Raw genomic sequence first — 15,617 nt, 5'->3', positions numbered from 1 at the left:
TCCGGTGGCGGCGGGACGGTTGAGTCTGGCGGCGGCGCAAATTCAGTGGCGGCGGGACGGGGCGAGGCGAGGTCGGCGGCGGGAGACCCCGTTCGGCGGGGCGAGATCCAGCAGAGGCGCGAATCCGGCGACGGCGGTACTGTTGAGTCCGGCGGCGGCGCAAATTCGGTGGCGGCAGGACGGACTCCGACGGCGACGGCTCAACGAGCGGATCCAGCAGAACAGTAACGGATCCCTCTGTTCAGAAGGAAGAACAGACGGTGATGGTGGTAGGCACGCAAGTGCAACGTGCGGTGGAAAAAAAATCGACCAGGGAGAGAGAACGAACCCTAACCCTAGTTTTTGACTCTAATACCATGTTATGAATAGCACTTGTATTCAACATAGGGGCTCTAGGCCCAAATATATGCATGTACAAGTGGGGACAAATATGCAGAAAACCCCTTATACAATGGGGAAAATACAAATACACATATACATCTAACAATTATTATCATTATTAAGGCTCCATTTGGCATTTACGTTTATTTTCGAAATCACTTTTCCTACTTTTGGATGTTGCAATTAGTTAGATCTTTTTTGAGGAGCAACATAAGTCTTACTGGAATTAATAGAAATTCCCTAGCATGATTTGATGTTACATTCTTCGACGGACAAATATTTTAGCACATTCTTCCTTTCATCAACCAAAAGGGGATCTCATTCTGAGGCATTTAATCTACAGCTTGGCTCAGTGAGACCCGCAACCTCACCAAATTGATTTTCCACATAATGAATTATTAGAAACTAGAGACACTTCCACAAAAGATAGCTCAAAATGAAAGTCATGCATTCAACACGAACACAAGAGAACCAAAATCTTAATCCCCATACCGACTATGGGAACAAACTTAACTAGTCTCTTGGAAATCTAATTACTCACCCCTGCATCACGTAGAAGGGGCTCTAAAAATTTTCTTGACTGCTATTCAGGGAAGCAGTTTATTTTGAAGATGAAATGGCACACAACAAATCTAACGAGTGTAACTCCTAATGATAATCAACTCGCTAGAATAGGCCTCCCTATCCATACCTAAAATATGGGAACATGAATATGCTCTGATGTAACTGCACTCGACTTTTCACCAGCACCAGTTAACACCTAGAAGCTCACGTTGAGTCTGTTCACTCCTTGAAATCGTCTTTGTCATTTGCTGGAAGCCCTTTGTTTCTCCAGTAAACTGCAAGAGCACTCCCTCCAAGCTGGCCACGAAAGAAAAGATAGAAGACCTTTGCGAACATATTTACTTACGCCAACAAGTAAAATATGAGAAGTGAATGCAGAATAATGAGGCGCATATGCATATGGCTAAGTGAAGGGTACTAGAAAACTTACTGCCATGCACACAACGCTGACAGCAGAAGGAACAGCAACAAGCGGATTTGTGAAGTGCTTTTGGGCAAGTAAAAATCCAAGCGCAGAACTCTGCAAAAAAAGAAGACGTTGTTAAGCACTATAAGTACTAAAATGTACAACTCTCTGGGAAAGGGACCAAAACTTGAGAATGGTACAGATATCCAGCTAAGGAATGTTTTGATGATTCATGAACCAAAGAGTATCATGATGTAAAGACAAACCTCATTCTATTCCGTATCAGTAATGCAAACTAATCAGATTCATCCTGAGCCGTCTACCGTGCACAACCATGAGACAGAAGTAACATGCTTGAGCGATTAGGCAGCAAAATAGTTTTACAAAGCATTGATGTTTAAGCAATAATTACATGACAAAATGCACCAGCACAAGATTGCACAAACAATTCATCAGATACATTCTTTACTTGCCTATACCTTTGTAGCATCCCAAACAACAAATAAGAACCATTAAGCTATTAACGTTGGTACAAGTTTCTATGGCTATATACGAACAATAGAACCTGAGCATTTCAATATTTCTTTACCTGCATCCCACATTCAATTGAGATGGTCCTAGAAGTTGATTCCCCAAAGGTAGACAATCTTGATAACCAGTACCCAATTGCAAATGCAGCAACATGCAGCAGCATAACAGGGATAATAAGTTGAGCACCTTGAGTTTTCAACACTTCTGAGACTTGCCCAATCTTGCAAAAGATAAAATTTCAGTTAAAAAAATACTGAAAGCAATTAATGTTCCATTTATACTGTCCAAAGTATCACTATGAGGAGTTGGGGACGAATTATTACTTCAAAGATAAGAAAAAACCAGATGCTTGTTTAGGTTAAAATGGGGTAAATTGTGTACGCCCTCGGGTCATAAATACACGATGTTTTGGACAAGGTCCGGTCAAACTTTTGAAATTTTGACCATCAATAACTTTTGAAATATTTAGTTCCAAGACATGAAAATTATATGTGAGGATTTTTCTTCAAAAATACTTTCATAATAACATAAACTTATTGGATTATATATGTATATTCTAGTTGAAAATAGTGGTCAAAGATACACATCAAAGACTGTGCTATGTCCAAAACATCAAGTATTTTTGACTGAAGGGAGTATTTTGTAGCACAACCAACAGTTGAATTCAGTTTTTCACCAAGATAAAGAATCTGAATATCAATTATTAATAAATGATTGTACACAGGCTTGAACATCAGTCAGATAAGTTCTTGAAAGACTTACAGGGCTAGCACAAAGCAAAGTGGTGAGGAGGACACCTATCAGCGGTGTTATGGAGATAATGCGCTCAGTAAACTTGGGAAAATACTCATGTGCCAATACTGCATAACAACAAAAATACAGTGAGCACATCTGTCAAAGAAAATACTTCTAAGATACAAAACACTGTATAATCAATCTTCCATTAAACTTTCTAAGCACCTCCAACAATAGTCGGCACTAAAACCACCTGGAAAGTACTGATGGCCAATCCCTGCACAAATACAATATTCTTTTAATTCAGGCAGGCATGATTAAAAAGACTGGTAGGGACAAGATGTGGATCATAGTGTCCTTACTGCTGCATCAACAGGAACTAGTTGACCAGCAAGGAGTTTCGTAAGGAGTGGTGTCATCACTATAGCACCAATAGTCGAACAACTAAAATGTGAAGAAATATAATGTTAGAATTATAATAGAGCAGTAGACTGAAGGAAGCAACAGAGGATAAAAAATATTTCTATATTAAAAATTAAGTACCAAAACAAAACAATGGTGACACCATAAATACTACATGCAACAGTCAAATAGTCTGCTAATAAATTTCGGGACAATAGGAAAAACTTCTGCACACTTGCATCTGCTATGATACTAGAAAAGGTACATAACTTCATAAGTGTGTCATGACTAAGCTAGTCAAACTTGAGATCGCATGATAGGATAAGTCCTTGTGCAGTCTTTGTGGGGCTGCCACATGATGATAGGATAAGTCCTTGCTGCCCATATGCTTTAGGACAGCATCTAGGACACTAGGACAGCATCTTAGACTAGAGGACAGCATCTAGGACAGCATCTTAGACTAGAGGACAGCATCTAGGACAACATCTAGGACAGCATCTTAGACTAGAGGACAGCATCTAGGACAGCATCTTAGACTAGCATCTTAGACTAGCATCTTAGACTAGCATCTTGGCATATGCTTGGCTGGCCATGGGCCTATAAATATGTATCCCCAACCCCTCAGGTTGGTATGGCATTTGTGTGAGAAATAGAAAAAATTGCCCCAACTCCTAGTGTCATCCTCTCTCGATGAGAGTAAGAATTCTTCTACTACCAAGAGTAAGAATTCAGCGACTAACAAGTGGTATCAGAGCCTGTTTATCCTGTAGCCTGAGCATCTCCTGCTCATCTCCCCCCTCAGCCTCACAGCAGCCCCAGCTAAGAGCAGCAGCAGCCCCGGTTGCTCCTGCTCACCCCTCTCCCTCTGCGCAGAGCAGCAGTAGCTCGTCTGAAGCAGCCCTCTCCCCACGCAGCAGCCCTTCCCCGGTAGCGCGTCATGTCCGCAGGGCAGTCTCAGCGCTCGGTCGCCTCGAGCACGCGGCGCCGGCAGGAGGCCGAACTTGCCGCGGCAGAGGAACGCGAGCGAGCGGCGGCAGAGACCGCTGCGGCGGCGGCAAGGGCGTCGAGGCTGGCAGCGGCGGAGCTAGCAGCAGCCAGAGCGGAGGCAGAAGCAGCGGCGGCGGCGGTTGCAGCGCGTGCGGCGGCAGCGGAGGTCGAGGCTCTGCGCGGCAGCACCGGCAGCTCCATTTCTGCTGACGACAGCGCCGACGCGGACCTCGAGCTGCCGGAGGCAGAGGCAGCGCGAGAGCGGGCGGCACAATGGGCAGCGGCGCACGCCCACGAGCGGGGCGGCAGCCCAGACAGGTGCGGACGCGCCGGCGGCGCTCCTGGAGGAGGCGCGCACGCCGGCGGCGCTCCTGGAGGAGGCGCGCACGGCAACGGTGGCGGACGGGTCGATGGAGAGCGCGGCCTTTACAGGCGGCGTGGCTCTCTCTCCCCGGATCGGTACCGTGGTCACCACGGGTTCCAGGCTGTTGTCAGGGACGTCGGCCCCGGCGGTGGGTGGCCTACCCTCACTAAGACCAACTACGTCGAGTGGGCTGCGGTGATGAGGGTAAAGCTCCAGGTGCGGCACATATGGGAGGCAGTCCGGTACGGCGACGTCGACTACGACCAGGATCGACGGGCGCTGGATGCCCTCATCGCAGCAGTCCCGTCCGAGATGCAGTTCTCGCTTACCAATAAGCGGACTGCCAAGGAGGCTTGGGACGCCATCGCTGCGGCACGCATCGGCAGCGACCGCGCCCGCAAGTCCACACTGCAGGCACTTCGCAAGGAGTGGGAGAACCTGGCCTTCAAGCCAGGTGAGGACGTTGATGACTTTGCTCTCCGTCTCAACACTCTGTTGCAGAAGATGGTGCAGTTCGGCGATGACACCTACGGCGATGAGAGAGCTGTCGAAAAGCTCTTCCGTTGCGTCCCCGAGAAGTACAAGCAGATGGCTCGCTCGATCGAGTCTCTGCTGGATCTCTCCACGATGTCGATCGAGGAGGCGATAGGTCGCCTCAAAGTTGTCGACAGCGATGAGCCACAATCTCTCTCGGGGCCCATCACCACTGGCGGGAAGCTCCTTCTCACTCGGGAGCAGTGGGATGCCTGCCAGGGTGACCGGAGGAAGGGGGAGCCTTCTTCCACGACAGGCGGCCGCAAGCGTGGCAAGCCGCGCAAGGCGCGCAGAGACGCCCAGGCCGGGGCGCGAGGACGTGCCGAGGGTGATGCCCGCGGAGGCGCCCAGGGCGGCGCCGCCGGCAAGCACAAGCCGGCACGAGACGACATCTGCCGCAACTGCGGCCGGCTTGGCCATTGGGCCAAGGACTGTCGTCAGCCACGACGCGGCCAGGCCCACGTCGCACAGGCGGAGGAGGAGGAGCCGGCTCTGTTCATGGCTCATGCGAGCATAGAGCTACCTCCAGCGGCACCGGCCGCAGCGGCTCTCCTCCACCTTGACGAGCCAAAAGCACACGCCCTCCTCGGCGACGGCTCCGGCAACGACAAGACTGACGGGTGGTGCCTCGACACCGGCGCCACCCATCACATGACCGGTCGCCGGGAGTTCTTCACCGAGCTTGACTCTAGCGTCCGAGGCTCCGTCAAATTTGGGGATGCCTCCGGCGTGGAGATCAAGGGCGTCGGTTCCGTCATCTTCACCGCCGTGTCTGGTGAGCACAGGCTGCTCACCGGAGTCTACTACATTCCCGCGTTGAGGAACTCTATCATCAGCTTGGGACAGCTGGATGAGAACGGTTCGCGCGTGGTTGTTGAGGATGGAGTCATGAGGATTTGGGATCGCCGTCGTCGCCTTCTTGCCAAGGTAACCAGAGGCACAAATCGACTCTACGTCCTTAACGTGCAGGTGGCACAACCCCTCTGTCTCGCCGCTCGTCGGGACGACGAGGCGTGGCAGTGGCACGAGCGCTTCGGGCACCTTCACTTCGAGGCCCTGAAGCGGCTCAGTGCCGCAGAGATGGTGCGAGGCCTGCCGTGCCTCGACCATGTGGAGCAGCTCTGCGACGTCTGCGTGTTGACGAAGCAGAGGCGACTCCCCTTTCCCCAGCGGGCGAGCTTCCGAGCCAAGGAGAGGCTCGAGCTTGTGCACGGGGACTTGTGTGGCCCGGTGACACCGGCCACACCGGGAGGACGACGCTACTTCCTGCTGCTCGTCGACGACCTCTCCCGCTACATGTGGGTGATGGTCCTCGGCAGCAAGGGAGAGGCTGCGGACGCCATCAGGCGCGCGCAGGCTGCTGCGGAGGCGGAGTGCGGCCGCAAGCTGCGCGTGCTGCGCACCGACAACGGCGGCGAATTCACAGCGGCTGAATTCGCGTCGTACTGCGCTGATAAGGGCATTCAGCGCCACTACTCCGCGCCGTACAGCCCGCAGCAGAACGGCGTCGTCGAGCGGCGCAACCAGACGGTTGTGGGGATGGCTCGGGCCCTCCTCAAGCAGAGGGGGATGCCGGCTGTCTTCTGGGGAGAGGCGGTGGTGACGGCCGTCTACATCCTCAACCGCTCGCCTACCAAGGCGCTCGACGGCAGGACGCCGTACGAGGCTTGGCACGGGCGCAAGCCGGCGGTCTCCCACTTACGGGTCTTCGGCTGCCTCGCGTTCGCCAAGGAGCTTGGCCACATCAGCAAGCTCGACGACAGGAGCACTCCGGGAGTGTTCATAGGCTACGCGGAGGGCTCGAAGGCCTACCGCATCCTCGACCCGAAGACACAGCGTGTGCACACGGCGCGCGACGTTGTGTTCAACGAAGGGCGAGGATGGGCGTGGGACAAGGCGATGGACGACAGATCGGCTCCGACGTACGACGACTTCACTGTCGAGTACGTCCACCTCGAGGGAGCTGGGGGAGTAGGCAGCTCTTCTTCGACGAGCGTGTCTACCCCAGTCCCCGAGCCTCCACCGACCCCGGCGCCTGCTACTTCGACAGCACCACGTTCTCCAGCCAGGACCTCGGCTGCGATGAGTTCTTCGCCGGCTCCACCACAGCCGGCAACGCCACGCACTCCAGCACCGACAGGCACCTCTCCGGGCACGTCTACTCCAACACCAGCTCGTGTCGAGCACAGCCCGGTTGAGCTCGCTACTCCGCTCTCTCACGACGAGGAGCGCATCGACGCGTACCACGACGGCGAGCCGTTGCGGTACCGTACGATGGAGAACCTTCTCGGCGACCAGCCGGTGCCGGGACTGGTGCCTCACGATCTGGAGGCGCAGTTGCACCTTGCGTGTGACGACGGCGAGCCTCGGTCGTTTGCAGAGGCCGAGAGACACGCGGCATGGCGCGCCGCGATGCAGTTGGAGATGGATGCGGTTGAGAAGAACCGCACCTGGGAGCTTGCTGACCTCCCTCGTGGTCACCGAGCGATCACCCTTAAGTGGGTGTTCAAGCTGAAGAGGGATGAAGCCGGCGCCATCGTCAAGCACAAGGCTCGCTTGGTGGCACGAGGTTTCGTGCAGCAGGAGGGGGTCGACTTCGACGACGCCTTCGCTCCCGTGGCACGGATGGAGTCCGTGCGACTCCTCCTTGCGCTAGCTGCCCAGGAGGGCTGGCGTGTTCATCACATGGACGTCAAGTCGGCGTTCCTTAACGGCGACTTGAAGGAGGAGGTCTACGTGCACCAGCCGCCGGGATTTACGATCCCCGGCAAGGAGAGCAAGGTGCTCCGCCTGCGCAAGGCCCTCTATGGCTTGCGGCAGGCACCGAGGGCGTGGAATGCCAAGTTGGATTCCACGCTAAAAGGGATGGGCTTCGAGCAAAGCCCGCACGAGGCGGCCATCTACCGACGGGGCAGTGGAGGAACTGCTCTGCTGGTGGGTGTCTACGTCGACGACTTGGTGATCACCGGCATCAAGGATGCGGAGGTGGCGGCATTCAAGGAAGAGATGAAGGCCACCTTCCAGATGAGTGACCTGGGACCTCTCTCCTTCTACCTGGGGATCGAGGTGCACCAGGATGACTCCGGGATCACGCTTCGACAGACCGCCTACGCCAAGCGCGTCGTTGAGCTAGCTGGGCTCACCGACTGCAACCCAGCTCTCACTCCGATGGAGGAGAGGCTGAAGCTGAGCCGCGACAGCACGACGGAGGAGGTGGACGCTACGCAGTACCGGCGTCTTGTGGGGAGCCTTCGCTACCTCGCCCACACACGGCCGGACTTGGCATTCTCCGTCGGCTACGTTAGTCGGTTCATGCAGCGACCGACGACGGAGCACCAGCAGGCTGTGAAGAGGATCATCCGCTACGTTGCGGGGACTCTCGACCACGGCCTCTACTACCCTAGGTGCCCTGGGGCGGCACACTTCGTCGGGTACAGCGACAGCGACCACGCCGGCGACATCGACACCAGCAAGAGCACGAGCGGGATCCTCTTCTTCCTCGGCAAGTGCCTCGTTAGCTGGCAGTCGGTCAAGCAGCAGGTGGTGGCTCTGTCCAGCTGCGAGGCCGAGTACATAGCGGCCTCCACCGCTTCAACTCAGGCGCTCTGGCTCGCTCGACTGCTTGGTGATCTCCTCGGCAGAGACACTAGAGCGGTGGAGCTCAGGGTGGACAGCAAGTCCGCTCTAGCCCTGGCAAAGAACCCCGTTTTCCATGAACGGAGCAAGCACATCCGGGTGAGGTACCACTTCATCCGAGGCTGTTTGGAGGAAGGGAGCATCACGGCGAGCTACATCAACACCAAGGATCAGCTTGCGGACCTGCTCACCAAGCCTCTTGGGAGGCTCAAGTTCCTTGAGCTCTGCTCCAGGACCGGGATGGTTCAATCTTCCCACAAGACGACGCACAAGACTTAGGGGGAGAATGATAGGATAAGTCCTTGTGCAGTCTTTGTGGGGCTGCCACATGATGATAGGATAAGTCCTTGCTGCCCATATGCTTTAGGACAGCATCTAGGACACTAGGACAGCATCTTAGACTAGAGGACAGCATCTAGGACAGCATCTTAGACTAGAGGACAGCATCTAGGACAACATCTAGGACAGCATCTTAGACTAGAGGACAGCATCTAGGACAGCATCTTAGACTAGCATCTTAGACTAGCATCTTAGACTAGCATCTTGGCATATGCTTGGCTGGCCATGGGCCTATAAATATGTATCCCCAACCCCTCAGGTTGGTATGGCATTTGTGTGAGAAATAGAAAAAATTGCCCCAACTCCTAGTGTCATCCTCTCTCGATGAGAGTAAGAATTCTTCTACTACCAAGAGTAAGAATTCAGCGACTAACATCGCACACTACATTAATTGCAAAATTATTTGCATTTCAAATTTTCAACACGAGATCCTTGATTAAATCCAAATTTTAAGTCCAACAATGGAAAGCTGGTTAGGTGTGCAACCATTGTAGGCACCAATTTCGTGGAATTGATGTTACAGAAAGTGCTGACATCAGATAATCTTGACAGATAAAGCTAGTGACAGAAACTGACATATGCAGTGTCCAAATCAATGTTGTGATAGCATAAATGATTTACAGCTAAATTTCAATCTATTTCTGTAAGAAATATTCCACAGTTGTCTAAGGCCACCTGAGACTAAAAAATTATATTTTCGTGTTTCAGAACAAATAATGCACTCCACCAGGAAAGAGATAGCATGCTAATTGAATTATGACAAATGCAACAAAAAGTCAAACAATGTTGGCATGCAGGCGCTACCACTTTAGAAATGGGTAAAGAAACTCAAGAAAAATGCAGGTGTGTGGATGTCAAGTAGCTTAACACAAGTACCAAGAAATTTCTTTTTCTCAAGAAAGACATCAAGCTTACGTGGTCATAAGAACTGAAAGTGCAACATTTCCCTTGGATATGTAAGTTGCAACATTAGATGCTTGCCCACCTGGGCAACATGAGACCAAGATAAGACCAGTTGCAAGAGGAGCAGATAACTTCAAGGTCTGAAAATAAGAAATCATGATTATAGGCTTATAATTGTAGGCATTAAATTGAGATGGGCTTGCAGAGATACTTTAGCACAAAACTTTCATGCTGTAGAAGAAATTTTATGTTCAAATGATTTCAGCAACGCATAAAGAAAAATAGTTTACCAACAGAAACAGTATACACGCCCTCTGAAATGTACACCATTGAAGAACTAAAGAGTCCAGATTATGTCCCAGAGTTAACAATAGATAATATATGACACATAGACTAACTTTCTTCACTTAATAAATCATGACGAAATGAGACAGCATGATCACGCTATAAGGAAATAAACTAGATTAAAGGGAAAACACAAGAAGTAAAGAATGTGCGTCACATTCATGGCATTAAAACATTAGTCATATGTAAAAACATCTGAAAAATGAAACGTGAAATCAAATTTTGAACCTTTAAATCCATTCATGGCATGGCAACAGGAAAGTTTGTTGATGATGCCAACCATCACGTTTTCGTTAAATCTTCCCTAAATTTGTACTAAAATAAACAAATAAGGTTGTGATCAAACTCCAGCAAGCCACTGTGCACTTGGCGATCAAACTTTACACCATAATGATGATTTAACTAACAATACAACACTGTAACCACAATTTAACAAATAATGCAACAGAATATATTGTATCCGTCGCAACACTTTAATAGTCCAAATCAGTGAAGCCTGAAGCGCCATACTATTTTACCACAGAAAATTATAATACATAAACACCAATTATATGTATTTCTGTGGCTACAATAGAATTACCATTGCAACAGCAAAACCTAACATAGGTTTGATCAAATACTGTGCAAGAAATCCCACGCCCACCTGCAAAGAAGCAATTAATCAGAAAACATAATAACTAATTTCTATTTAATACTGGTGTTCAGGTGCAGAAACATACTGTCCATGGATTCCTCATACATCTCCTAAAATCTTCGAAAGTCAATGTTAGTCCCATTGACAGCATTAGGAATCCTAAACCCACAGTGAAAAGGTCGGTTTCCAACCAGGTAACCTGCAAGTAGTCCAATGAAACCACAATTACAAATTGTTAAGGCATTAGTTGTTGATTCCAGATAGTAATGGCAAATGGACAAATGACAAGTGAGCAAAATGCTACCATCGATGGCTTGTAGATGCCAATAATAGTACCTAGTATGACCTGCCCAAAGTGATCTCTGTATTAGGACATATTTGTATCAACTCTTCCAAAGGAAACTCTACAATAGTAGACAAAATAAAAATGAAAACCTTCAGATGCTGTCATATCAACGTACCCAGACAGGGAAAAGGGTGGTAAGCAGCTCAACTATTTTCTCATACTGGCTTGCTCCAGTAGGCAAGCTCTCCGGGAGATTATTAGATATGTTAACTTCAGCCTTGCACAAAACTTGGTGGCTCCTGAAAGGGGAAAAAAAATCAACTTTAGAAATATGTAGCTAGTCGAAAAGTGCAAAATATTAAAATTACCAAACAATGACTAAAAGGGCAGTTTAGCAGTTCACAACATCTTTGGTATTTATCAGGATATAAAAAACAACAACTGCAAATAGTAGTTGCCGTTGAAGGAAAAACTCAAGAATGGAAATCTCACTACACAAAATAAGATTGGGAAGGAAAACAAGGAATAACAAAAATATTAAGGTATTGAAGAGGGGAGCATTATTGGAGATGACATGAAAGGACTTTGAGGGAGCATTATTGGAGATGACATGAAAGGACTTTGCCTGTCCAAAGTTATAGAACAAAATAGCTGTGAGAAGTCCCTACAAGCTTGCTTCTCATCCTCTATATTGAGGCGCATAAGTTTGTTTCAGGAGACGCTAAAAAAAATTAAGAAGCAACAAACTTGTTGACCTGTTTTTCACATGCTTGTCCAAGAAACAAAGCTCAGAAGCGAAAGGTGCAGCTATATTCGGAAGTATAAAATGAAGTTTAGCAGATCACATGATTAGAGTAGACAAAAGTTACTCCATTGATAGGTTCATCTTTTTGGACCAACTTATAATGGCAGAGCAATAACTTTTGACCTGTAGGAGTAGGACCACTTGCACAAGAAAGACAACGTTCATAGCAATTTTAACATATTTCAGTAGGCACCGCTGCATATCATGTACTTTATGTCCACAAAATGCAGCGGAACCAGTTCAAAGAGGTAAGTTGAATAATTCATCAACTGCACCTCTTCCAGTGTACATTTCACTAAAAGCGCCCACTAAGTACTTTTTGTTCACTGTCATTCATCTTAAATTCTCTAAAGCAAACAGGCTTCACTGGAAAAATGCAGTGCGGTCCTAAGACCTTACAACCCGAAGCTAGATCCAACAGTACCTACTCACTGTACCACAACATCAGAACTCCAGAAGCGTTCAGAATGTTCTCTTTGCTGATTCAAATTAACACAAATTGACTAGTGTATCGAACTCCCTACTTCAACTTAGCGCAGAATTGACTAGTCAGCAATCTAAAACTTCATTTCAGTTGACAAAGTCAAACCCTGATCTGCTCAATTGGCCAACGGATGCGTTCGATTGGAGCCAATTTTCGAGGCCTAATTAACCTCGACAACACGCGCATACCTCAGAACCGGAGTAACAGTGGTGCCTGGTGCAGACGCAACGGTCAATCCCAACTCGTGCTTGTCCTTCACCCTCCCGTAACTTGGCATCGAGCACAGAATTCCCAACCCGCCGCACCCTATCCAGCATCGCATCCAAGTTAACAAAACCACCTCAAACAAGCGAAAATTTGAAACTCAGACGGGCTCCAGCGGGCGCGTACCGAGACGAGAAGCCGAGCAGACGGCGCCGCGCGGCCGCGGGCGGAGGGCCCGGGAGACGGAGGCCATGGAGCTGGCGGAAGACGCCATGCGGAGGCAGCACGAGATGCAGATGGGCTCGGAGTTCCGGAGTTCGTGGAAAGTGCGGAGGGTTTAAGAGTCGACGAGGGGAGAAGATGTCGTCGTCGAGGGGAGTGGGGACGAGGGAATCGAGGGTGCGCCGGGAGAGCCACACATCGGGGGCGGCTCGCCCCCGGCGCGCCTGTGGATCAGGTGGCACGCTACTGACATCGCTGGCCCGCAGGGGAAGGTGTGCGTCGGGCGAGAATTTTTTTGTTTTTTATTTTTTTAGAAACGGGGTGATTCTTTCCCCATTATCAGTACAACGAGAAACTTTTAAGATTAAATAACAAAACGTTCGTAACATCCCAAAAATTTCCCAATTGCCGCTGCCAAGCTAAATCAAAGGAGTCAGCGTCAACACGTTCACAACCGACGAGATAGGGCCAGAAAAAACCAATCAAAATTTTTAAGCCACCATTAGTAGCTCAAAGCATCATTAGACTGTTGAACGAAACAGATAACCCATCAAACAGCATATAATACACCTTCTCTTTTTAAAAAAAATAAAGAAAAGACACCATCAAAAACCAACAAAACAAACTACCAGGTTGAGAAAAAAATCTCCCGAGATCTCCTCACACAAGAAAACACAAGAGAAAAAAAAACTAGTAAATCTATAACAAAATCCATAGGGAGAAACTACCATCTAACATAATAATTAGATTAGAAAGTAAACTAACAAATAACTATATTAACACTAACCACGGGAGGCTGAATCACCATCCTTCGCTGGGGCCAGTAGGCCGTCGGGGCGAGGGGACCGGCTGATCTCCGTTAGCCGAGTTTTTTTTATTTTTATATTTTTTATTAAAAATTTAAATAAATAGATTCCTCGCATGAGAATTTGCAAAACTAACGCTTGCAGCCCTCTCAGGGGCTGAAGCCCTCTGAAAGGGCGGTTAGAGGACCTAACCGCCCTCTGAGAGGATGGCAAGCCCTTGTCATCCTCTCAGAGGGCGGTTAGCCCCCTTGCCGCCCTCTAAAGGGGAGGTTAGGGCCTTTTTTTCTTTAAAAATGTAATTTTTTTTGTAATTGAAGAAATAAAAAGGAAGTGGTGTAAGGAAATTAAGAATTTAAATTTGAAGTAGGTTATGTAATAGTCGGAGAATAAAAAATCAGTAATTATCAGTCGCAGCATTTTACGTAGGTATGGGGTGCGAATGAGGACAAATATAGTATTAAACATAGGGTGAAAACATTACAATACACTGTAACCGCGATGACACGATGAGAAAATAAAGGTGGTATGTATGGTTCACACTAAGACCTACTTATTAGTGCGCCGATCCTAATCATAATATGCCTTAGAGAGGGAAAGAATGTAGGTTACATTAGGTACTATCTACTGAGTGTATCTAGGATACTTTCCGTTTCGGAGGGCATCGGGACCTGCCGCCTTAGCACGGCGGGCTCTTTCCCGCTTCCTTTCTCTCTCAGCCTCCCGAGCCTGAGCCACGGTACGGTCGTGCGCCGCCTTCCTCATGCGCTCTTCTTTCTCTCGCTTGAGGCGAAGTTCCTCTTGCTGTTGCTCGTACTCCCGACGTGCGTACGCTTCCCTTCTCCACCTCATGTTCATGTCGACCCACTGCTTCTGTGAGTCATTTTGCTCATTGTCGAGCCACTGAATAAAATCACAGAGCGGTGGAGGGGACTGAACAAATGAAACAAGATGAGCGGTTAGTAAAAGAGGGTGCGAAATCGGAAGAGATAAGACGGATATCTGTTACCGTATTGATCGATAACTAGTTGTTGCATATCGAGGCTTGTCATACTCGTAGTTGGCACACATGAAGAAGAGCAGCCCATAGGTGTATGAGATGTCCTGCGACTCGCGGAGCTTACAAAGGTCACCACAAAAGCACATTGGTGGTTCGAGACCTTCAGGTATGGTAGTCCCCCAATATTTCTTTGGTGGGCTTGATGGAGCTGAGGAAGACATTGCACTTGAGAGATATGAGAAATAAGTGATGCTTCAACGTAAGGAGGTTCGGCTATTTATAGTTGGGGGAGGCAGGAGCATTGGATTTGCCCGTGAAGAAAGGAGTGAGGGCAGGGGCGTAGCTGGTGGCAGGAGCATCAGATTCCATCTTGAAGAATGGAAAAGTTGTGTCATTGATCATGGTCAGAGATTCCACATTTATTGGTACCCGTGTTGTCATTTATTGTTTGGAAAAAGCTGGGTAATGTTTTCACGTCTTGTTTAAAGCCTGCACAAGGAGGCATGTGTTGTCAAGTCATGGTTAAAGTTTAGTAGTGTGGTCACTTCTTCATTGAACGTGTCTGAATACGAAATGCATTTACGACATGCTAAGTCGACCATACAAAGTAAACGTGTCTGAATACATAGGAGTACATCATGAAGCGAATATGCATATGTAAGTTACATAAAATATAAAATTCTACTGCTGCCTCCCTCGTTGCCGTCGCCCGTGCACCCCATCGTGGTCCCGATGCCGCTGGTTAACCCTCACGTGACCCCTGGAGTAGGTGAGGGGGTCGGGTGGACCGACATGTCTGGTAGGCCTAGTAGGGACCACTGGTGTCGAGGCCTCGTCCTGCGTGGGCTGTGTCCGAAGGGGAGCACTGAAAACCTGAGACCGCTGGAGGACGTCGTAGTCAGGTGTGCCCCGAAGAAGTCACGGACGAGGTCGTATGTTGCGTCCGGGCCAGTCTCATCCTCCTGACTAGGGTAGGAGGACTGTGAAGTCTCTGCAGGCGTCCATGTGTACTGGCTGGAGGGGCCTACAAACAAATAATCACGTTAGATACG

The 15,617-nt window shown here is 49.1% G+C and overlaps 1 protein-coding gene across 1 annotated transcript; it reads right to left on the bottom strand.

The window, feature by feature from the left end:
* Positions 1-808: 808 nt before the first annotated feature.
* On the bottom strand, positions 809-12,962 carry LOC133908370 (probable sodium/metabolite cotransporter BASS2, chloroplastic). Its single transcript, XM_062350362.1, has 13 exons — positions 12,727-12,962; positions 12,525-12,642; positions 11,223-11,346; positions 11,066-11,107; positions 10,847-10,960; positions 10,708-10,770; positions 9,795-9,922; positions 2,980-3,061; positions 2,843-2,894; positions 2,645-2,742; positions 1,941-2,102; positions 1,376-1,465; positions 809-1,242 (listed from the first exon to the last, which is right to left on the bottom strand). The coding sequence occupies exons 1-13, from the start codon at positions 12,812-12,814 to the stop codon at positions 1,165-1,167; spliced, it is 1,239 nt and encodes a 412-aa protein (XP_062206346.1). The 5' UTR covers positions 12,815-12,962; the 3' UTR covers positions 809-1,164.
* Positions 12,963-15,617: the final 2,655 nt, after the last annotated feature.

Source organism: Phragmites australis, chromosome 2, assembly GCF_958298935.1.
Source record: "Phragmites australis chromosome 2, lpPhrAust1.1, whole genome shotgun sequence".
NCBI lineage: Eukaryota > Viridiplantae > Streptophyta > Magnoliopsida > Poales > Poaceae > Phragmites > Phragmites australis.
This window is presented reverse-complemented; position numbering and strand designations above follow the sequence as displayed.